This window comes from Rattus norvegicus, chromosome 18 (assembly GCF_021556685.1).
Source record: "Rattus norvegicus strain SHRSP/BbbUtx chromosome 18, alternate assembly SHRSP_T2T, whole genome shotgun sequence".
Classification (NCBI taxonomy): Eukaryota; Metazoa; Chordata; class Mammalia; order Rodentia; family Muridae; genus Rattus; species Rattus norvegicus.
In genome coordinates this window covers 72,838,671-72,857,457 of record NC_141551.1, presented here as the reverse complement: position 1 = coordinate 72,857,457, position 18,787 = coordinate 72,838,671, and the positions used below count along the sequence as shown (strand labels likewise).

Genomic DNA, 18,787 nt, shown 5'->3' with positions numbered 1-18,787 from the left:
TGCTCCTTGGAGATATGGGACCAGTTAAACAAGGACTTCAGAAGACAGGCAATTATGGTTGACACCCCCATGCTCTTCCTTTCACTCTGCTTTCAGAAGAGAGTCAGTGGTATTTCCCCAGATGCAGCCTGCACACTCGGAGGTCTGGGAGGTGGCAGCACCGGCACACTGGAGTTGTCTAGTGAGGCATTTCCACATCGCTGCGTACAGGTAATGTAGGTAGCGCGCACAGCATGGAGAGTGTGTTTCTTCATGGAAGTGGTACACCTCTGTGCTTCAGACAAGCTTTAAAGGTGAGTAAGGAAGAACCACGACTGATAAACATAGTGACTGAAGAAGGGAAAGCCCTCGAAGGTAGAATGTAGTGACTAAGGTTTGGGGACTCTCGGGTAGATTAGGGAATTAAGCTCCCGCCATGGATCCCCAGAGCCTGATGCCAGACTCAGGCAAGAGAGGATAAGCTCTTTGTGGGGGAGGGGGTTGTGCTGCTTGACTTCCTTAAGAAGCAACATGATGACAGCAACTAAGAAGCCAAACTCGGCCGTGAGGTTTGTCCATCTTAAGGTCCTCCTTCTACGAAGTGTGAGGTTGATCAGTGTCTACATCTTTCATGACCTCTGCCTTTCCTAAAGTCCTCTGTCTATTCACTGGGCTCTGTTAAAGGAGAAAGCACCCTATCACGGCTGTGCTAGTCTGAATAAAATGTCCCCCATAGGCTCAGAGGGAACACCTCTATTAAGAAGTATGGCCTTGTTGGAGTAGGCGTGGCCTTGTTGGAGGAAGTGTGTCACTGCAGGCTTTGAGGGCTCAGAAGCCAAGCCTGGCTATGTGTCACAGTCACTTTCTGCTGCTTGTGGGATCAAAGGTATAGAATTCTCAGCTCTTCCCCAGCACTGTGTCTGCCTATGGGCCACCAATGCTAGCAATGGGCTAAACCTCTGAATTATAAGCCAGCCCCAATGAAATGGTTCCCTTCATAAGGGTTGCTGTAGTCACGGTGCCTCTTCACAGCAATAGTAGCCTTAACGAAGACAAAGGCTATCTGTTAGGAGCATGCTGGGTGCTTGTCTAGGAAGCACATTCACAGAGGAGCTTCCCAGGAAAAGGCCATCTGACACCGGGTCCTGTGCCTACTGCTGCCCTCTGCCAACACCCCCAGAGAAAGCGTCCTGTGCCTGTCTTAGAGTTTGAAATGAGATCTCCCTTAGAGGAACCTCCCAGGACCTGCTTAAGCTCCTGCCTTCTTCCTGATCTCACCCTCTCTCAGATGTAGGGTTAGTGAAGGTCTTTTCCCATTCTGTAGGCTGCCATTTTGTCCAATTGACTATGTCCTGTGCCTTACAGAAGCTTTACAGTTTCATGAGGTCCCACTTAACAACTGGTGATCTTAGAGCCTGAGCCATTGGTGTTCTGTTCAGGAAATTGTCTCCTGCACCAATGTGTTCAAGGGTATTTCCCACTTTCTCTTCTATGAGATTTCAGTGTATTCGGTTTTATGTTCAGCTCCTTGATCACATTTGGACTTGAGTTTTGTGCAGGGTGATAAATATGGATCTATGTTCATTCTTCTACATGTGGACATCCAGTTAGACCAGCATCATTTGTTGAAGATGCTTTCTTTTTTCTATCGTATGGTTTTGGCTTCTTTATCAAAACTCCAAAATTTATAAAGAACTCAAGAATGTAGACACCAACAACTCAAATAACCCAATTTAAAAATGGAGCGCAGAGCTAAACAGAATTCTCAACAGAGGAATCTTGAATGACTGAGAAGCACTTAAGGAAATGTTTCATGTCCTTAGTCACCAGGGAAATGCAAATCAAAACAACTCTGACGCTCCATGAGAACACCCATGAGAATGGCTAAGAGCAAAACCTCAAGAGATACCACATGCTGGTGAGGATGTGGAGCAAGGGGAACACTCCTCCACTGCTGGTGGGAGTGCAAATTGGTACAACTACTTTGGAAATCAATTTGGCAGTTTCTTAGAAAACTGGGAACAGTTCTAACTCAAGACCCAGCTATACCGCTCCTGGGCATATACTCAAAAGATGCTTCACCATCCCACAAAGACACTTGCTCAACTATGTTCAAAGCAGCTTTATTCATAGTAGCCAGAAACTGGAGACAACCTAGATGTCTCTCAACTGAGGAATGGATAAAGAAAATGAGGTACATCTACACAGTGGAATACTATTCAGCTATTAAAAACAAAGACATCATGAATTTTGCAGGCAAATGGATGGATCTTGAGAATATCATCCTTAGTGAGGTAGCCCGATCCCAAAAGGACGTGCATGGTGTATACTCCTAAGTGCATGGTGTATACTCCTAGCTATAAAGTACAGGATACACCCCACAAACAAGAAGGAAGGCACAGGCATGGATGCCTGAATCTTGATTAGAAGGGGAACTACAATAGTTATGAGGCAGCTGAGGGGAGGGAACTGGGTGGAAGAGAGGATGGGGACGAATTGGAGGTTCAGGATCAGGTGTGCGGAGGGATAGGGGAGATGGCCAGGTGGCCATGAGAATGAATGGAAATCTGCAGCTGACCAGGACGGGAAGGTAGGGAGCATCTCCAGGATGATCAGAGATCTGCGATAGGAGAGGGGCCCATGAGTCAGTAGGGATGACCTTAGCTGTGACCTATGGGGATGTGGAACCTGAAGAGGCCACCTCCTAGAGCCAGGCAAGAACCCCAATGGAACGATTGGAGCAGCAACCCACCCACAAAACTCTCAACCCAAAATGTATCCTATCTACAAGAAATGCAGGGACATTAAGATGGGGAACTGAATGTGAGAAAATGCCAAGGACAGGAGAAAAAGAGAAAAGGAAGAGATGGTGGATATGATATGGATTGGCCCTGACAGACACTGTCAGCAGCAGCTCAGGATGTGTACAGTGTGAAGAGAATCTGTGACATTCACCCCACAGGAAAAGAGAGGGCAAAGAGTAATGAGCAGACAATTCCCCATATGTGTGCGTGCACACACACACACACACACACACACACACACACACACTGCACACACATACATATACACCACACACACATGCACACACATAACACACATACACACATATACACACATACATACACACAGTCACACACACATACACATATACACACATATACACATACACACACAGTCACACACACATACACACACATACACACACTCATAAACACACACACATACACACACACACATACACACACACTCACACACACATACACAGAGAACATTTTACTATCCATAACATTTCTCATATCTTTGTGTAAACCTCAAATATCTATAATAGAATTTATCAAAAACCAAAGTGAAAAATTGTCAATAAACATGAGCTGTTCAATCACTCTAGTCACCAAAGGAAGAATATTGAAAAACCCTTTTATGATCCCACTGAGAAATTACACTTGACTAACCAAGTAGACAGTAGTACATTTGAGGGACTGTGCTCCATCTGATGTCGACTTCCTGTGCTATTTAGAATTGCCCACCAAAAGCTTGATCCAGACCAGCAAGATGGCTCAGTGAGCAAAGGCATTTGCTGCCAAGGCCTCCAATTTGAGCTCTGTCTCACATGGTGGGAGGAGAATACACTCTGACAAGTTGTCCTCTGACCTCCACACTTTGGAAAATTTGCACTTGTACACACACACACACACACACACACACACACACACACACACATCATACAAAATAACTTTTTAAAACCTTTAGCCATGGGCATATTGTTTGACTTAGAAATTCCACTTCAGAATTTAACAGAAGGAAAGAGTCTTGAAGCCAAAAGATACATTTCGGTGTATTGTTTAGAAGGGAACACACACACCATGGATGCCCAGTAATGAGGCATTCGGCAAACACCTGAGTGATGAGTGAATGACACATTCTAGCTCAGCAGGTCTCAACCCTCCTAATGCTGCAGCCCTTTAACACAGCTCCTTGTGTTGTGGTGACCCCCAACTGTAAAATTATTTTCACCACTACTTCATAACTGCAATTTTGCTACTGTTATGAACCATACTGTAAATATCTGTGTTTTCTGGTGGCCTTTTGTGGGTCACGACCCACAGGTTAAGAACCACTATTCTAGAAAATACACCACCACCAGAAATAGAAACGTTAAGTAATATTTAACGGCACCAAAATATCTACTCTATAGAACAGGATATACCAGCCCATTATTTCACTGTGCACGCACGGAAAGGGCTAGAAATGAATGCATCTGCCGCAGGTGGGTGGTATTTTCCAGGTGATGTGATTAAATTATTCATTTTATATTCCCATGTGTCTATTTTCTAAGCTGTGTGCAATGATGAAATTTGGCTTTGTAAGAAAATAAACTCTTGGTGACATTTTTTTTTTTTTAAAGAAATCGGTGAAGTTGCAAGTTTAGTGTGCTGGGCCTTACAAAAGTGTCTGCTGCTCTACGCTGCATGAGAGGAGGAAAGTCAGACATCGGTGCAGAAAAGTCAAATCACAGCCAGAGAATGGAGGGCGAGCTTCCCTCCGCCAAGGTGGACTGAAGAGAGGGCGGGGCTTGGAGACAGCACCAGGAGGAAACTGGTGAGTTTGCCGTTATGTTGTTCTGACGACCATAGGGTCGCTGCCTCTCTTCTGCCTCAAAGTCCCTTTTCCCTTTGACAGACAAATACTGATAAGTATAGATGGGGTTCCACGTGGTCCAAGTCAAGAGGAAACATGGTGAGAGGGGAGGGTGGGCTTCCAGAACACAGCAAGGAGCCAGGCTCTGGCAGGGAGGCATGATGGGCAGACCAAGGCGGCACTGACCTCTGGGCATGTCCATGGGGTCGAAGCTGGCCAGGAGGTCACGGCACCACTGACGGTCACCCTCCACCTTGCTCAGCCAGTTGTTACAGTTGAAGTAATAGCGGAGGTGAGGCCTCTTCATGTCCGTCACTATAACTCGGTCCAGGTACCAGCTGGCATTCAGGCCTGTGTTATCATGCTCGATCCTGAGGCAAGAAGCCAACAGCCTCACTTCACTAGCAGAACCAAGATGCTGCCCCCTTTGCACGAGGGCACCCAGTGAGCGTTCTAGAGAGAGATCTAGTCATTCATTTGCTTTGGGACTAAGTTTCCTCACATATCAAGGGGGATGTTTTGCAAGGTAGATGTGCATATTAGTGACGATTATATTGCCCTGCTTCCATGGGGAAATAATTTATTTCCTGGGAAAATCCAAGTCCCTGGAGCTCTCAGGAGGAGCATCTCGACTGGACCTGGCTAATCTTGTGCTCGTTCCTAACCTTGGTCTCTGTCAGCACTGCACTCTGTCTGCCCTGACCCGAGGCACACATCACCTCTTGAAGCCTATCAGAGTTGAGACGGGAAAGGCAGCGGATCCGGGCCTTATGAAGGGAAGGGGTGAAGGAATGAGAAGAAAGCAGGAGCCGCCTAGCCCTTTAGACTTGGCCCCTGGTGTGAACTGTCCCTCCCCCCATAACTCTGAGTTGATCAAGCTCCCTCCCAGCCAGTCACTCTCACCCCAGGTACTACCCTTAGTCTCATCACCCAAGGACCCCCATCCTGACCAAAATTGTCCCAAGGAAACGTCACATGGGCCATGCATACAATTTTAAATGTTTCTAGTCATCTTGATTGATATAGAGAGGCTGGTACGATGGATTCTAATTATTTAATTATATTGTATCTTCCACATAACCATGTTAAAAAATTAACAGCATGTTGTACGTTCTTTTTCTTGGGTTAAGTCTTTTTAAAACCTGGTGTCTGTTTTGTCCACTCAACACACTCGGTGTGAGTCAACTATAATATAAGGACACAATAGCCACATGCCTCCTGTACTGGGGAACATAGATGCAGGCTCTTCTGAATCTGCGGTCCAAATCTTCCTTCAGCTCCCACCTCTGTCTAATTTCTTCCCCAGACTGACCTCATGGGACATGGGACATCTTATTCTGACCCATCACACTCCAGACATTATCCCAGAAGCTCACAGTTCAGTAAAGCCCACGAGCCCAAACTACAGATGACCAGCCTGCTCCACTGGCCCTGTGTTCTACAGGGTCTCATGCCTCTGCCTGGCACAGAGTTTGGCCCCAGCAAGGCTTTGGTCAAAGACCATTTGCCACATGCCATCTTCCTTTCCTCCCTCCCTGTAAGAGCCTTTCTCTGTATATATTCCCCCTCCATGCACATAACCACTGCCTCTGGCCATTGTGCCCTCTGACTCTCCCAGCACCGGGACTCCATGGCCACAGATTTTCTAGTAGAAGGGGGGAGAGACTAGGACTGAGTTGAGGCTGCATCCGAGCTCTGTCCAGGCTGCAGTTAGAGGCAATCAGACCACAGATGACCCTAAAGCAAGCCTCTCCTGAGTAGTGGTGGTTAGCAGAGGAGAGGCAGGAAGACAGAATAGATGTCCCCTGGTGAGAACATCAGGGGGATTCCCCATCCCAAAGCTTCTTACAACACAGCCCTCACTGAGTGCTTAGCGCTTGCCAGTGGCTGTGCTATGCACCAACTCGGTGAGTCCCGGCATTATAGAGATGGGGTGCCATTATTAGAGAGGAGGAAGCGGAGGCGTGGGAAGATAAACTGTCTAAAATCCTACAGCTAACCAACAGAGCTAGCCTTGGACTTGGACCCAGAGATTTGCTCCCAATTATCTTGCTTTAGTGTCTCGAAGAGCTGTTGGAAAATTGTACCAAATTGTCCTAGCCGGTGAAAGCAAGTCTCTCATGGGACAGCTTGGAGCTATGAGCTCTGCGATTCGAGGGGTGGGGGATGGGATTTGGGCAGCCAGTGATACTGAACACCAAGAAAATGTCGACCTTGATCACCACCGCTGTAGTCGGGGGCAAACTCTCACCTGATTTTATAGATGAGGCCCACGTTATTGGTCCGTACCCGGAATACATCAACGTTGGCTTTCTCAAAAGCAGACTCGCTCCTGTGGTGAACACGTGCAATTAGTCTGAATAATGTGTCTCGTGGGCACAAGAATAGAGCCAGAGGCTGGCTTCCTCTTCTCCCTCTGTACCCTGCTCACTGGGAGAGCTGCATGCAACTAGCTACCATTTTGAGGCTTCTCCCTGACCTGGTCAGAGACGAGGAGAGGAAGGAGAGGCAGGATCATGCCAAGGCTCACATCCAGGTGTTTGATTAAACATTGTCGTGAGCCACCAAGGCAAGCACAGTGGCTGGTACCAGTGCCATTGTGTGGCCATGCAAACTGCTATCGAGTAGAAGAGCTGGGATTTGCTCAGGGAAGAGGATTATCTTCCTGTTCTGTAAGAAGAACTTCTATGGGCAGCCCCAAGTCGATGCAGCCTGTGATCCTGCCATTGTGGTGAGGAAAGGGATCCCTTCCCCCACCCTCAGCAACCAGGGAAGTGGATGCAGTAAGAGGGAATCAAGACTGGCGCCTGGTGAACAGTGCGGTCAGAGGAAATACCCAGACCAGACTCAGCTTCTTCAGATCCTACAATACAGTGCTTCACACAGGAGACTGGAGGCCTTGCCTCGGCATCTTCTGGAATGGACACCTGAGTCTCGTGCTGGCATCTATTTCGCCCTCTGTGTGGGCCAGGGATCCAGCCGTGACAGCCTGGATCTGCCAGCAACTTTTTCTGCCTCATAGATGAACCCTCTGGTTTGAGAGTCTATGCTCTTAGCCAGAGCTCATGGCCCAGCATACAGCCAGGAGAAAAGGAAAGCACAGAAGACATTTGCCTATACAATGGTCTACACCTCAGATGTATTCCCAAAGCCCTTGCCAATCTCACACCCTGCACCTACCCCAATAACTGTTTGGAAGCCTTTAAGAGGTTGGACCTAGGAGTATAGCCCAGTGTAGAACATTTTCCTGGCATGCATGAGGCCCTGGGTTCAACTCCCAACACTGCACAATAAAAAAGGCAGAGCCCCAGGAAGGGAAGTCAGATCACTGGGCTATGCCCTTGAAGGGGATATTGGGAGTTGTGGTGACCCCTCCTCCTCGCTTCACTTCCTGGTTGCTGTAATTTGAACAGCTTCCTTCACAACTGGTGTTGACTTGCCAGGTCTCCTAAAAGCCATGCGGCCAACTGATCGTGGACCCAAACCTCCAAAACTCTGGAGTAAATTCTTCCTCTTTTTAGTTGGTTTGCTTTAGGTATCTGTCACGGCCTTGGGATGTTAAATAATGAAGCTTATGGTTATTAACATTTGCTGGCTGGCTGTGTTCTTCAAAATAAAGGGAGTTAAAGGGCCTTCTCCCTAGCCCACAGGCTGAAAGTCAGGCACAGGGGACCTTCCAGGCTTTTTGGGGGCCCCAAAGCTGGGATTCTGCAAGTGGACTCACTTTGGAGAACAATCTGCCTTGGGGAGAAGTTTCCTTAAGAAGCAGGGCCCAATGGGGTGGGTCCAAGCCTCCTACAAAGAACAGAGCCCAGGAAGATGTACTAAGGCAGCCCTGTCAGGGAAAGAGGGACCCAACGAGAAGCCTAGCAAGAGAAGGGAGGAGGAGAGGTAGGAAAGCTACTAGGTTTGCTGTAGGGAAATGGAGACTCCAAGGCTGCTGGCTTGTGTTTGAGCTCTGGTGAGCGTTGGCCAAGGAAGGGAAGGAGGAGCCAAGCAGTGCCTTGTGCTCAGGCAAAATGTTTCCTTCAAAGAATGATTTGATCTCCTTCCTGGGAAGATGAAGCTTTCGGATCCAGTGTTGAAAATGGAACCAAACCAAACCAGTACCCGTGGAGGTGTGCCGATGTGGGGTTTGCATGCATCTACGGGGAAAGAACGGGACACCGCAGCTCCTGGTTCCGGCACAGCAGCTGTGACGTAACTTGGAAGGAAAACACAGACACTGATTCTGCACCTTAGGGTTTTGTGAATGAGAGGCCCGAGAAATCGGTAAGTGGTATTTTCTTTTTCAATTCATGACACAAAGCAACAGGTTTCTGCATTTAAGTCGACACCCTAAGAAAAAGATGCCATGGGACGTTATATGACTGAATGCTGTGTAGCCATTAAGAATCTTATCATGAATGAACACCTGAAGAGTTTATGGTATAAGCTTTAAAAAAGAAACACTGCGTTGAGATGGAGTCTGAGAACAGAGCAATCAATACAAAGAGGGTGACACTGCCTTCACATGAAAACAATGAGTGGGAGAAGTTATACAAATATAATGCCACACCCAGAGGCTAAGTCGTGAAGTCTTACTTGTTCTTGTCTATATGAATTTTTACTTTGTTTTTTTTTCTCAAAGAAACACACACTGCTTTTGTGATTCCCCTGCTTCAGGTCCCTACAACCCCCCTCCCTCCCAACACCCAACTCGGCCCATGGGCTGCTGACGGCCTGAGGATGGTAGGTGTCATCTTCTAAAGGCACACAGAGCCTAGAAAAGAGACTACCGGGAACGGAATGAGGAGGGAAGTGTTCCCAGACCATTGCAGCCAGTGATGAGCGTGGAGGGAGGAAGCTGGGTTTCTGTGGTACCTCTGATGAGGGTTCTGCCAGGAGAGCTCTGAAAGCTGCCTTCAGCAAAGGGCAACCCTAATCACATGACTATGCTTGTGGAGTCACTAACCCTTGCTACTCTGCAGCCTGTGGTGAGGAACACAGAAACCGGGAGAAAGATCTACATGGCCAGCAGGAGCAGGGGCACTCGAGGCCAGCTCAAGGACACGTTGTTGGTGTTGGAATGACTCCTGGACAGATATGATGTGAACTTCTCTAGCATTTGTCCCATGGAGACCAACCTGTTCTTGGCATACAGGAAAGCCCTGTCTCCAGAGAAGAAAGGGCCACAGGCACACCCCATTGACGGGTCACTTTCAAGGAGAGGCTGAGATTATCCCAACCAACCCCCAGCCCCACCCACTCTGAGATCAGATCTGAAAAGCCCATTACTGAAGTCTAGTAAGTCAGAATGCAATTGCTTTAGAAAACTGACCAAGGCTGGCTTAGAAATCCCAAAAGAAACAGAAATGTAGGCCTCCTCACACTTCCCAGTGGAAGGAGGGAACCCACCATGACTCCTGCACCATCCTCAAATAAAGTATAACTCAGGGCACTGTCCATGTCACCATTCAGCAGGGACTTACCTCAGAGAGAGCCTCAGAAGGCTGTACCTGGCACTTTAGCCACTAACAAGACAGACCCTCCAAACTAAAATGCCAGGCACTCTCCAACACACTGGCATGTGAATTCTCAGTGGGGAACAAACCATAAAATACATGAAATTCCATCCTTTTGCCATGTCCTAAAAATGTGGCCTCCTGGGTAATGGGAGAACAGGACACCCAGAAGATGGGGACCTTCTCTGGAAATCATTTTGTAGGGACCTCACTGGGGTGAAGATTGGGTGAAAAGTCACATGTGGGAAACTGGAGAGGACACATCTGATATTTTGCTGTCTAGAAGTCAGATAGCAAAGATCTTGAAATGGGAATTAAGTTATATTGGGTGAGGGGTGAGATTCTATGTTCCAGGACACAGGAAAAGGGACAAGAATGTGCTCAAATCAGGGTGAGGAAGAAAATGTGAGGACCAGGAGACAGGAGACGAAAGATGCTATCAAAGGCTGTGGAAAAGGGTCAGGGAGAAGTGCCAGGAAAGATCAAGGCTGAATTTTAATACTGAAGGAACTAGCATCAACTTATTTGCACTGGGCAGTGTAAACCCTTTCTAGAGCCCAGAGATATCAGAGAGGTCTGTTACACACAAAAGTATGTGTGTATGTGTGCACACATGTGTTTGTATGAGTATGTGTATGCAAGATTGTGTGTATAAGTATATGCATGTGCAAGTATGTGTATGCAAGTGTGTGTTTGTGCAAGTGTATGTAACATTGTGTGTACAAGTGCATATGCATGTGCAAGTGTATGTATGTATGTGTGCAAATGTGTGCTTGTGTATGTGTTTGTGTGAGAGATTGTATGTACAAGTGTGGGTGCATATGCAAGTATGTATTATGAAAGTGTGTGCTTGTGTGAGTATGTGTGTACAAGATTGTGTGTACAAGTATGTGCATATGTGTGCAAGTGTGTATATGCAAGATTGTGTATACAAGAGTGTGTGCACATGTACGTGTGTGTGTGTGTGTGTGTGTGTGTGTGTGTGTGTGTACAAGGATCCCTCAGGTAACTCAATAGTTTTGTCTTGGAGCTGGTTGGGTGTGGAGAAGAACCAGCAGACAGTGTAAAGAGACAGAGGCAGCATGTCCTGTGTTAACTACATGGGACTCAGAAGTGACCTCAGCTGCCACCCACATGGGATGCATCCCAAACCCTAAGAAAGCCACATTTCTCTCCTGGACTCAGTTTCCAGCTTGAGCTGCGGGGATGTCATGGGAAGAATTGTACACCATTTTCTTTGAATTCTTTCCTCTTGGTTTCTGACCTGTGGCTTCCCCTCCACCATGTTACCTCAGTGACAACCCTTCTCAGTGTGTGACCTCAGTGATTTGGGCCTCATCAACGGAAAGTTTAGCAAATGGACAAGGAGAGGAGGAGGAAGCTAAGGATTATAGGTACATAAAAGGAGAAAAGACCCTGAGAGTCCACTACAAAAAGATAAAAGGATGGTTTTGCTTTAAGAGGTGGTGGAAGGGGTTGGGGATTTGGCTCAGTGGTAGAGCGCTTGCCTAGGAAGCGCAAGGTCCTGGGTTCGGTCCCCAGCCCCGGGGAAAAAAAAAAAAAAGAGGTGGCTGGAGACTGCAAACAAATCCTCTCCTTCCTCTGAGAGGATGCATGGCAAAAAGGATGGATATTTCATGTATTCCCTTTACCGTGCCCACATCACGGGAGGGAAAGACTTCCACCACAGTCGTGTGCAGTATGAAGAGACAAGGAGGCAGGTACCCTGTTCTGCAGAAAAGGATGGAAAAGGGTGTTATGCCCATCTGAACGTTGCTACCTGGGTCCATAGCTCTAGTTTAGTACTCACGCATAACAAGACTGGCCACTCTAAAGTCTTCTAGCATAGCCACTCCACCCCTCCGTACCTTCCCTTCTTGCCCCCAGGAGGAACCAGGCCATAAACCTTAGAGACCACGACCTGCAGTACCAGTGGGTCTAGAAGAGAATCTCTTCATGCCCCATGGCTACAGAGTCATGTTGTCCATTAAAATGTCTATAGCATAAACGTAAGTGAAGAACCAGCTTCCCCACCAAAAAGACTGTGAGCCATTCAACGCTTCTCCCTGGGCCTCAGCTTCCCTGAGTAGAACGTATCAGTGGATTTAAGTGGTTGTGGAACTTTTCCTCAGTCAGAATCCTTCACGGAACCCCAGTGGGTTAGATAACCAGAAGTGGGGTACTCTGAAAGATTCAGAGCATTGTGGGCCAGAGCCAGTTAGTCAAATCTGCCTAGACAGCACAGGCTGAGTGAAAGCTGGTGAAGACGGCTAGCCAACTTTGAAATCCTGTCATTCTGCGGGATGTTCTTAGGTTTGCTGTTTTTGCTCATGTGTGCATGTGTGTAGTGATGGAGCAAACCAAAAAGACAGCAGCAGTCTCTGCCTTCAGGGGTTATAGAAAGTAAAGGGCTCGGTATATGCCAAGTGCACACACACACACACACACACACCACACAAACGCATGCACACACACACACACATACTTACATACACTCACACACATACACACACCACACACACACACGCACACACAGCACACACACACTCACACACACACACTCACACACAACCACACACACTCACACATACACACACATACACACACACTCACACACAACCACACACAACCACACACACATGCCCCCCACACACACTCATACACATACACACATACACACACACTACACACACACATACACACACACCACACACATGCACATACACACTCACACACATACACACACACTACACACACACATACACACACACCACACACACACGACATGTGACTGAGTATACATGGTCCCAGGTAAGTTAAATATGATGCTGGCCATCATGAGACCTCTCAGTATAGAGCATCTCAAAATCATGGCTCCCTCACATATGTTCTTCATGACATTCATGATCTCAACTCCCCTAAGATGGGAGGTAAGGAAATCAAGGCCTTGGAGACCACGGGATTTTGGTGAAGTTATACGGAACAGGATATCGAAAGCTGGCCCGAGACCTGGGTTCTTGGTCCTAACTGTCCATTCTCCATCATCAAAGGATATGCATGAGTTCTTGGAAGGTCTAAACTAGACATTACTGTTTACAATATCTAGAATGGGACAAAGGAGAACTGGATTGTTGACAGAGACTTCTTGTCATTTAACATACCTATGGCCCATCTGTCCACCTCTACAGAGTAGAAGGCTGCTACTGGGTTCTAGAACTTGGCCAGCCAAACTAACATCCCAGAATCCTATCAACCCAGAATGGTACTCACTTGCTGGTGAGATGGAGCTTGGGAGAGAGCCCGTTCTCTCCAAAGATCGTGATGAACACGTTGGCATCTGTCCCTGCGCCACGAACATCCCCTGTGGCTGTGACCACCTCGTACACTGGGAAAAGGAGGAAAAAAGACAGATTGTAGGCTCAGGAGGGAACCCAGAATCCCATGCTCACAATCTTGAACCAGGGTCAAATCCACGCTAACTCCTACTAGCTAAAAACTCACTATCAATGCCACACACTGCTTTGGACACTTGGAGACAAGGCCAGCTTCATTCTGCATGGCTAAGCCACCTAAGGGCTGAATCTGTGGTTTTCCAACGAAGGGGTGTGTCTTTGGCTGGGTCACTGAGTTCCCTCTCACCGTCATCTTGAAGCTTTCATGGCTTGTTGTCAACACCATCCCTGGGCAGGGTGTCTGTACCTGGATACTTGCTGACTGGAGAATCTGTCAAGGTTCTTAGAAATGGCCATGCAGTGGTTTGAATGAAAATGGCCCCCATAGGCTCACAGAGAATGGCACTATTGGAAAGGATTAAGAGGTATGGCCTTGTTGGAGGACGTATGTCATGGGGGGTGGACTTGGAGGTTTCAGAGGCTCAAGCCAGACCCACATCTCTCTACTTGCTGCCTGTCCATCTTGTAGAACCCCTAGCTTCTTCTCTGGTATTGCGTCTGCTGTATGCCATCATGCTCCCCACCATGGCAACCATGGACAAAACCTCTGAACTATAAACCCGTTTCAATGAAATGCTTTCCTTTATGAGAATCACTATGGTTACCGTGTCTCTTCACAGTAATAGAAACCCTGACCAAAACAGGCAGGATCCGCTACAACCCCATGAACTGAGCAGGATGAACAGGGGCCAGCAAGAGTGTTAGCAAAACTGTAGAAATACATCTCGGATCTATGGCCAGCAAGAGTGTTAGCAAAACTGTAGAAATACATCTCGGATCCATTTTTAGAATCGACTCCCAGAACCCCAACACACACCTGGCCTGGGGGGTTTGCTTCAGCCTACCACCCCCAGAGCCATGTCACCTCGGCTAAGAAGTAAGGACAGCACACGCCAACCTATCCAGCTGCTATTCCTACCTCCAAATGAAATGTGCACCCCCACCCTGCTTTCTGAGGAGATTCACTGCTGAATCATCCGTGGGCTGGAAACACTGACTCAGGGAACCGGCCACACATGTGTGCACTGAGGGAGGCTGACCAAGAGGAAATGACTTCGTTGGGAAGGAGGAGTTTGCACTGTGAAGAGCTGGTCAAATGTGGGGAGGGTACGTGAAATCCACAGGGTGTGCGTGCACCAAGCTGTTCACTACGTCATGGAAATGTGCAAACACCAGTGCTTGGTGTCATAACCACAGTGGCGGATGGCTTACTGCACGTCCAGCCCTAGCTACGGGCTTCATGTATAACATCACACTTGATTCTTGCTGCAAACCCGTGTCTCATTCCTACTTCTGGCCTTTCCAGGACAGGTCCTCAGGAGCAGAATATATTCGAGCTCTCTTGAGGAGGTCTTGTGGCTTGGGTTGCTCTTTGAGGATTAAATATTCCTTATTCAAAACTGTCAATTGGCAGTCCATTCCACCAGAGGGAATTTGTCCCACACACAAAGTAGCAATGCTATAGGGTAGAAGGTGGAGAACATAAATACCTCTGAGCGCCTATAGCCTCTGGACCTATGGAAGGCGTCCTGTTGCAGGTGTGCCCTGAGTATTACTCTTCCTACTGAAAGCTTGTGAGCTCTGGATGCTGGGACACCGTGTTGAGCATCAGTGCTGCTGACTCTCCACTTGGGAACAGGATGGGGTTTAACAAGTGCCTAGCTGCCTGTAACACCAGACAGTCATATCTGCTTTGCAGAACTGTTCTTGGAATTGAAAACGTAGAGGCCTTGACACGCAGGAGAGAATAAATACCCTTTCCTTTCAAAGCTATTGTTTATGAAGAAAAAAAAGCCAATTTCCTCTGAGAGCTAACACCTGTGCCTTTGGCAGACAGAGTATTAGCTCAAGCACCATGAGCGTGGTGTGCAGATAGTTCCTGAGCTCTTCAAGAGCACCGCAGATTCTGCTATGGCACTTCTTTGCCTGTGGAGAATGGGATCTGTGGTGTCTGGAGATGAGAGGAACACTGGATGTGCCTGGGTCTGACAAAGCTCATCAGAGAAGCCAGGAATGGGGAAAGAAAGTAGCCCATGTCATGATACTCATGACAAGACTTGAGCCATCGAAGCCTATACCCAGGTGAACCCCAGTACTCTCTGATGTCACCTAAGTGCACACAGGACATCTCTGATGTTACCTAAGTGCACACAGGGCATTTCTGATGTCACCTAAGTGCACACAGGGCATCTCTGACATCACCTATGTGCACACGAACATTTCTGAGTCAAGTAGCCCCAGGAAACAGGCCAGTCTGGTGGAAATGCCAGGACCACACCACTTGAAATTGTAGAAAGAGGCCCAGAGATACTTAATTTAGAGAAGAGGTGAGTCTGGTGTTCAGGCAGGAATGCGAACGCTGATTCACCATCTCACTCAGGGGTTCACAGCTTCTGCCTAAGCCAGACACTGACTAATAGAAGTTGCCCGTCTGAACTTAATGACGGTGAAGACCATCAAGAAAACAGCGGAGTGAGTCACGGATGAAGAAATGGCATTTGGAATGCATCTAGCAAAGGGCCCATACCTAGAAACTATGAATAACTCATAGAAGAAGAAACAGACGCCACATTCTTTCAGATACCAATAGACGATCACTTATCGTAAGGTCAAAAACGTCCAGTTTTGAGGTTTGACCTAAGAGAAGACAGAAACGGATGCACACAAAGCCCCGTGAACTCAATGTTCATAGTAACTCAGTAGAACCAAAGGAGAAACTTCAAGCGTCCATCGACAGGTGAGTGGGTAAAGGATCATACCACTCAGCAATGAAGAGCAGTGAGCTACCGACAGACAGACAGACACGAAATACTAATTCTTTACAATGCTGTTTCTGCAAGGCCACTAAGAGCAAGAGAGAGCTGCTATAACAGGAGACAGAAGAATGGCTGACTGGAATTGCCAACAGGAAACTGACTGGGAACATCACAAGGAACCCTTGGTCTCCCCGATGCAAGTATTTTCTACGTTGACCTCGTCACGTAAAAAAGACATTCGAAATGTATGTACTCTATTACAATAAGCTATATGCTTCAGGAATGCTGGAAAATGCAAAAATAATCTAATACATCACCAAAGAAACTCAAATGACCACCAACTACGGGAGACACACAGATAACCATGTTCAGGGATATCATTCATCTGGGACCAATAGAAGCTAAACTCCCGGGAAGACGCCACCACATGCCCACCGGAATGGCTGAAATAAAGAATTGACCATACCAAGCAATGGCGGAATGTGAAGCCACTGTCCCTCTCGTATGGTGGGGGCACACGAGTGGCTGTAAGCACTGAGAGGTGAACAGATGCTCATCCTGTAACCCAGCACTTTAACCGCCAATTGTAAATCCTGCAGAAAGGAACGCATCGTCCAAGGCCTGGAGCACCTTCGTCCACGATAGTATGAAACTGAAGGTGCAGACGCTCATCAGGAGAGTGGATGAATCGCCAGGGATGTGTTCATAGAGTGCCATCAGACCCCCGAGTACAAAAGCGCAGGGTGCATCATGTTATAGCATGCCCGCACATGGTAAGAAAGAGATACGCACAAAAAAAACACACACCGCAAAACTCATAGCTCACCCCTGTGATGTCGGCACCAGACAACGGGACATGAGGACTGCTGGGCATGTAAGGTTAGCCTGGGCTACCCAGTAAGTGTATAGTAAGAAAATCCTGAAGTACAGAGTGAGACCTGTCCTCCAAAGAAGCACACATCGAGCGACTCCACTTACATGAAGTTAAAGAGCAGGGAACAGCTGTCTGAGGAGAGAGACTAAGGAGACTTGTAGGGTCGGGCAGAGATTCTAAGGAGCTCTGTGGGGGTAGAAATGTTCCCGTCCTGGTCTGAAATAGTGGCGCCACACACATGGGCATGGGTAAGTTCTTCCCTCAGTATTTCTGTGTCCTGGATCGTGAGCAGACCGGTCCTTGGTCTAACTTGTTACTTTTTAATTCAAGTAGATCAGCGCAGCTAGCTGAGAATACCAGACAATAGTCTGCAATAGTCTATCCTACCAACCAGAAAGTTGCCTCATCGCCCGCTCCATGGGGCCCTGCGCTTTCTGATCCCCAGACACACAGGGCATAAGCGATGGTCCGGAACTGCAAAGCACTCTGCAGAGGGAGGGACAGATCAGCCTGCAGCCCCACCAGCAGCCCACAGCCCCACCAGCAACCCACGACCCCACCAGCAACCCACGGCCCCACCAGCAACCCACGACCCCACCAGCAACCCACGGCCCCACCAGCAACCCACGGCCCCACCAGCAACCCACGACCCCACCAGCAGCCCACGGCCCCACCAGCAACCCACGGCCCCACCAGCAACCCACGGCCCCACCAGCAACCCACGGCCCCACCAGCAACCCACGGCCCCACCAGCAACCCACGGCCCCACCAGCAACCCACGGCCCCACCAGCAACCCACGGCCCCACCAGCAACCCACGGCCCCACCAGCAGCCCGCGGTCCCACGCAGCCCGCACCCTTGGCTTTGTAGTATTCGTGCTCCAACTCATCCTCATCATCCTCCGAGTTGTAGTTCAGCAGCTCCTCCTCGTACAAGCCCAGGAAGTCGATGTCTTTCTTCCGCCGCTTCTTCTTCTGGGGCATCATTTTGCTGCCTGCCTCTTCTGGGACCCTATAGGCTCACCGGTCCGCCTTCTCAGCTTCCTTAGACCTGTGCCTCTCACTCAGCAAGTTGCAGAGCCCTCAGCCCCTCCTAGGATTTCAGGTCTGGATATGGCACACTGGCTCTCCCTGGGTCTTCTGGGTCTTCTGGGTCCCCAGTTCCAAAGAGTTCCCCCTGTCTTCTTCTCTGGTGCCCTAGCACAACAACCCTTCTTCTGTTTTCTTTCCTTTTTTCCCCCCTTCTGTCCCCAACTGTTCTCTGCCACCCTCTCTTATTCTGCACCTCCCCCGGGGTTTCTCCTTGAGCCCTATCACTTATTCATGAAAAGGAGAAGGTTGTCCTCTTTCCTTCCCCTCACACCCCTTTGCAGAGACTCAAATGACATAAGGTCCTGGCGTCCACTTCCCTCCTGGCCTCACAACAGGGAAGGTGGCACTCAAGACCCCTCCAGGCCACTCCAAGGGCATGTAGGGGACTAGCACCAAGGAGACACCCGAGCTTCAGAGCCTATGAGAGCACTGCACGCTGTCCGGAGCAGGGTTAGTCCTGAGGAGAGCAGAGCGGAGGGGCTCTACCAGG

At 48.4% G+C, this 18,787-nt stretch overlaps 1 protein-coding gene across 3 annotated transcripts in view; it reads right to left on the bottom strand.

Annotated features, from left to right (window-relative positions):
• The window catches only part of Loxhd1 (lipoxygenase homology PLAT domains 1), a 153,113-nt gene extending 134,607 nt beyond the window's left edge, over window positions 1-18,506 (bottom strand). For 2 of the 3 annotated variants that reach the window (XM_087592288.1, NM_001106132.4), the window contains 4 exon segments: window positions 18,063-18,192; window positions 13,395-13,509; window positions 6,872-6,952; window positions 4,807-4,991 (listed from right to left, as the gene is read on the bottom strand). In XM_087592288.1, the coding sequence (XP_087448414.1) occupies window positions 4,807-4,991; window positions 6,872-6,952; window positions 13,395-13,509; window positions 18,063-18,192 (511 nt within the window). 3 annotated transcript variants of the gene reach the window in all.
• Window positions 18,507-18,787: the final 281 nt, after the last annotated feature.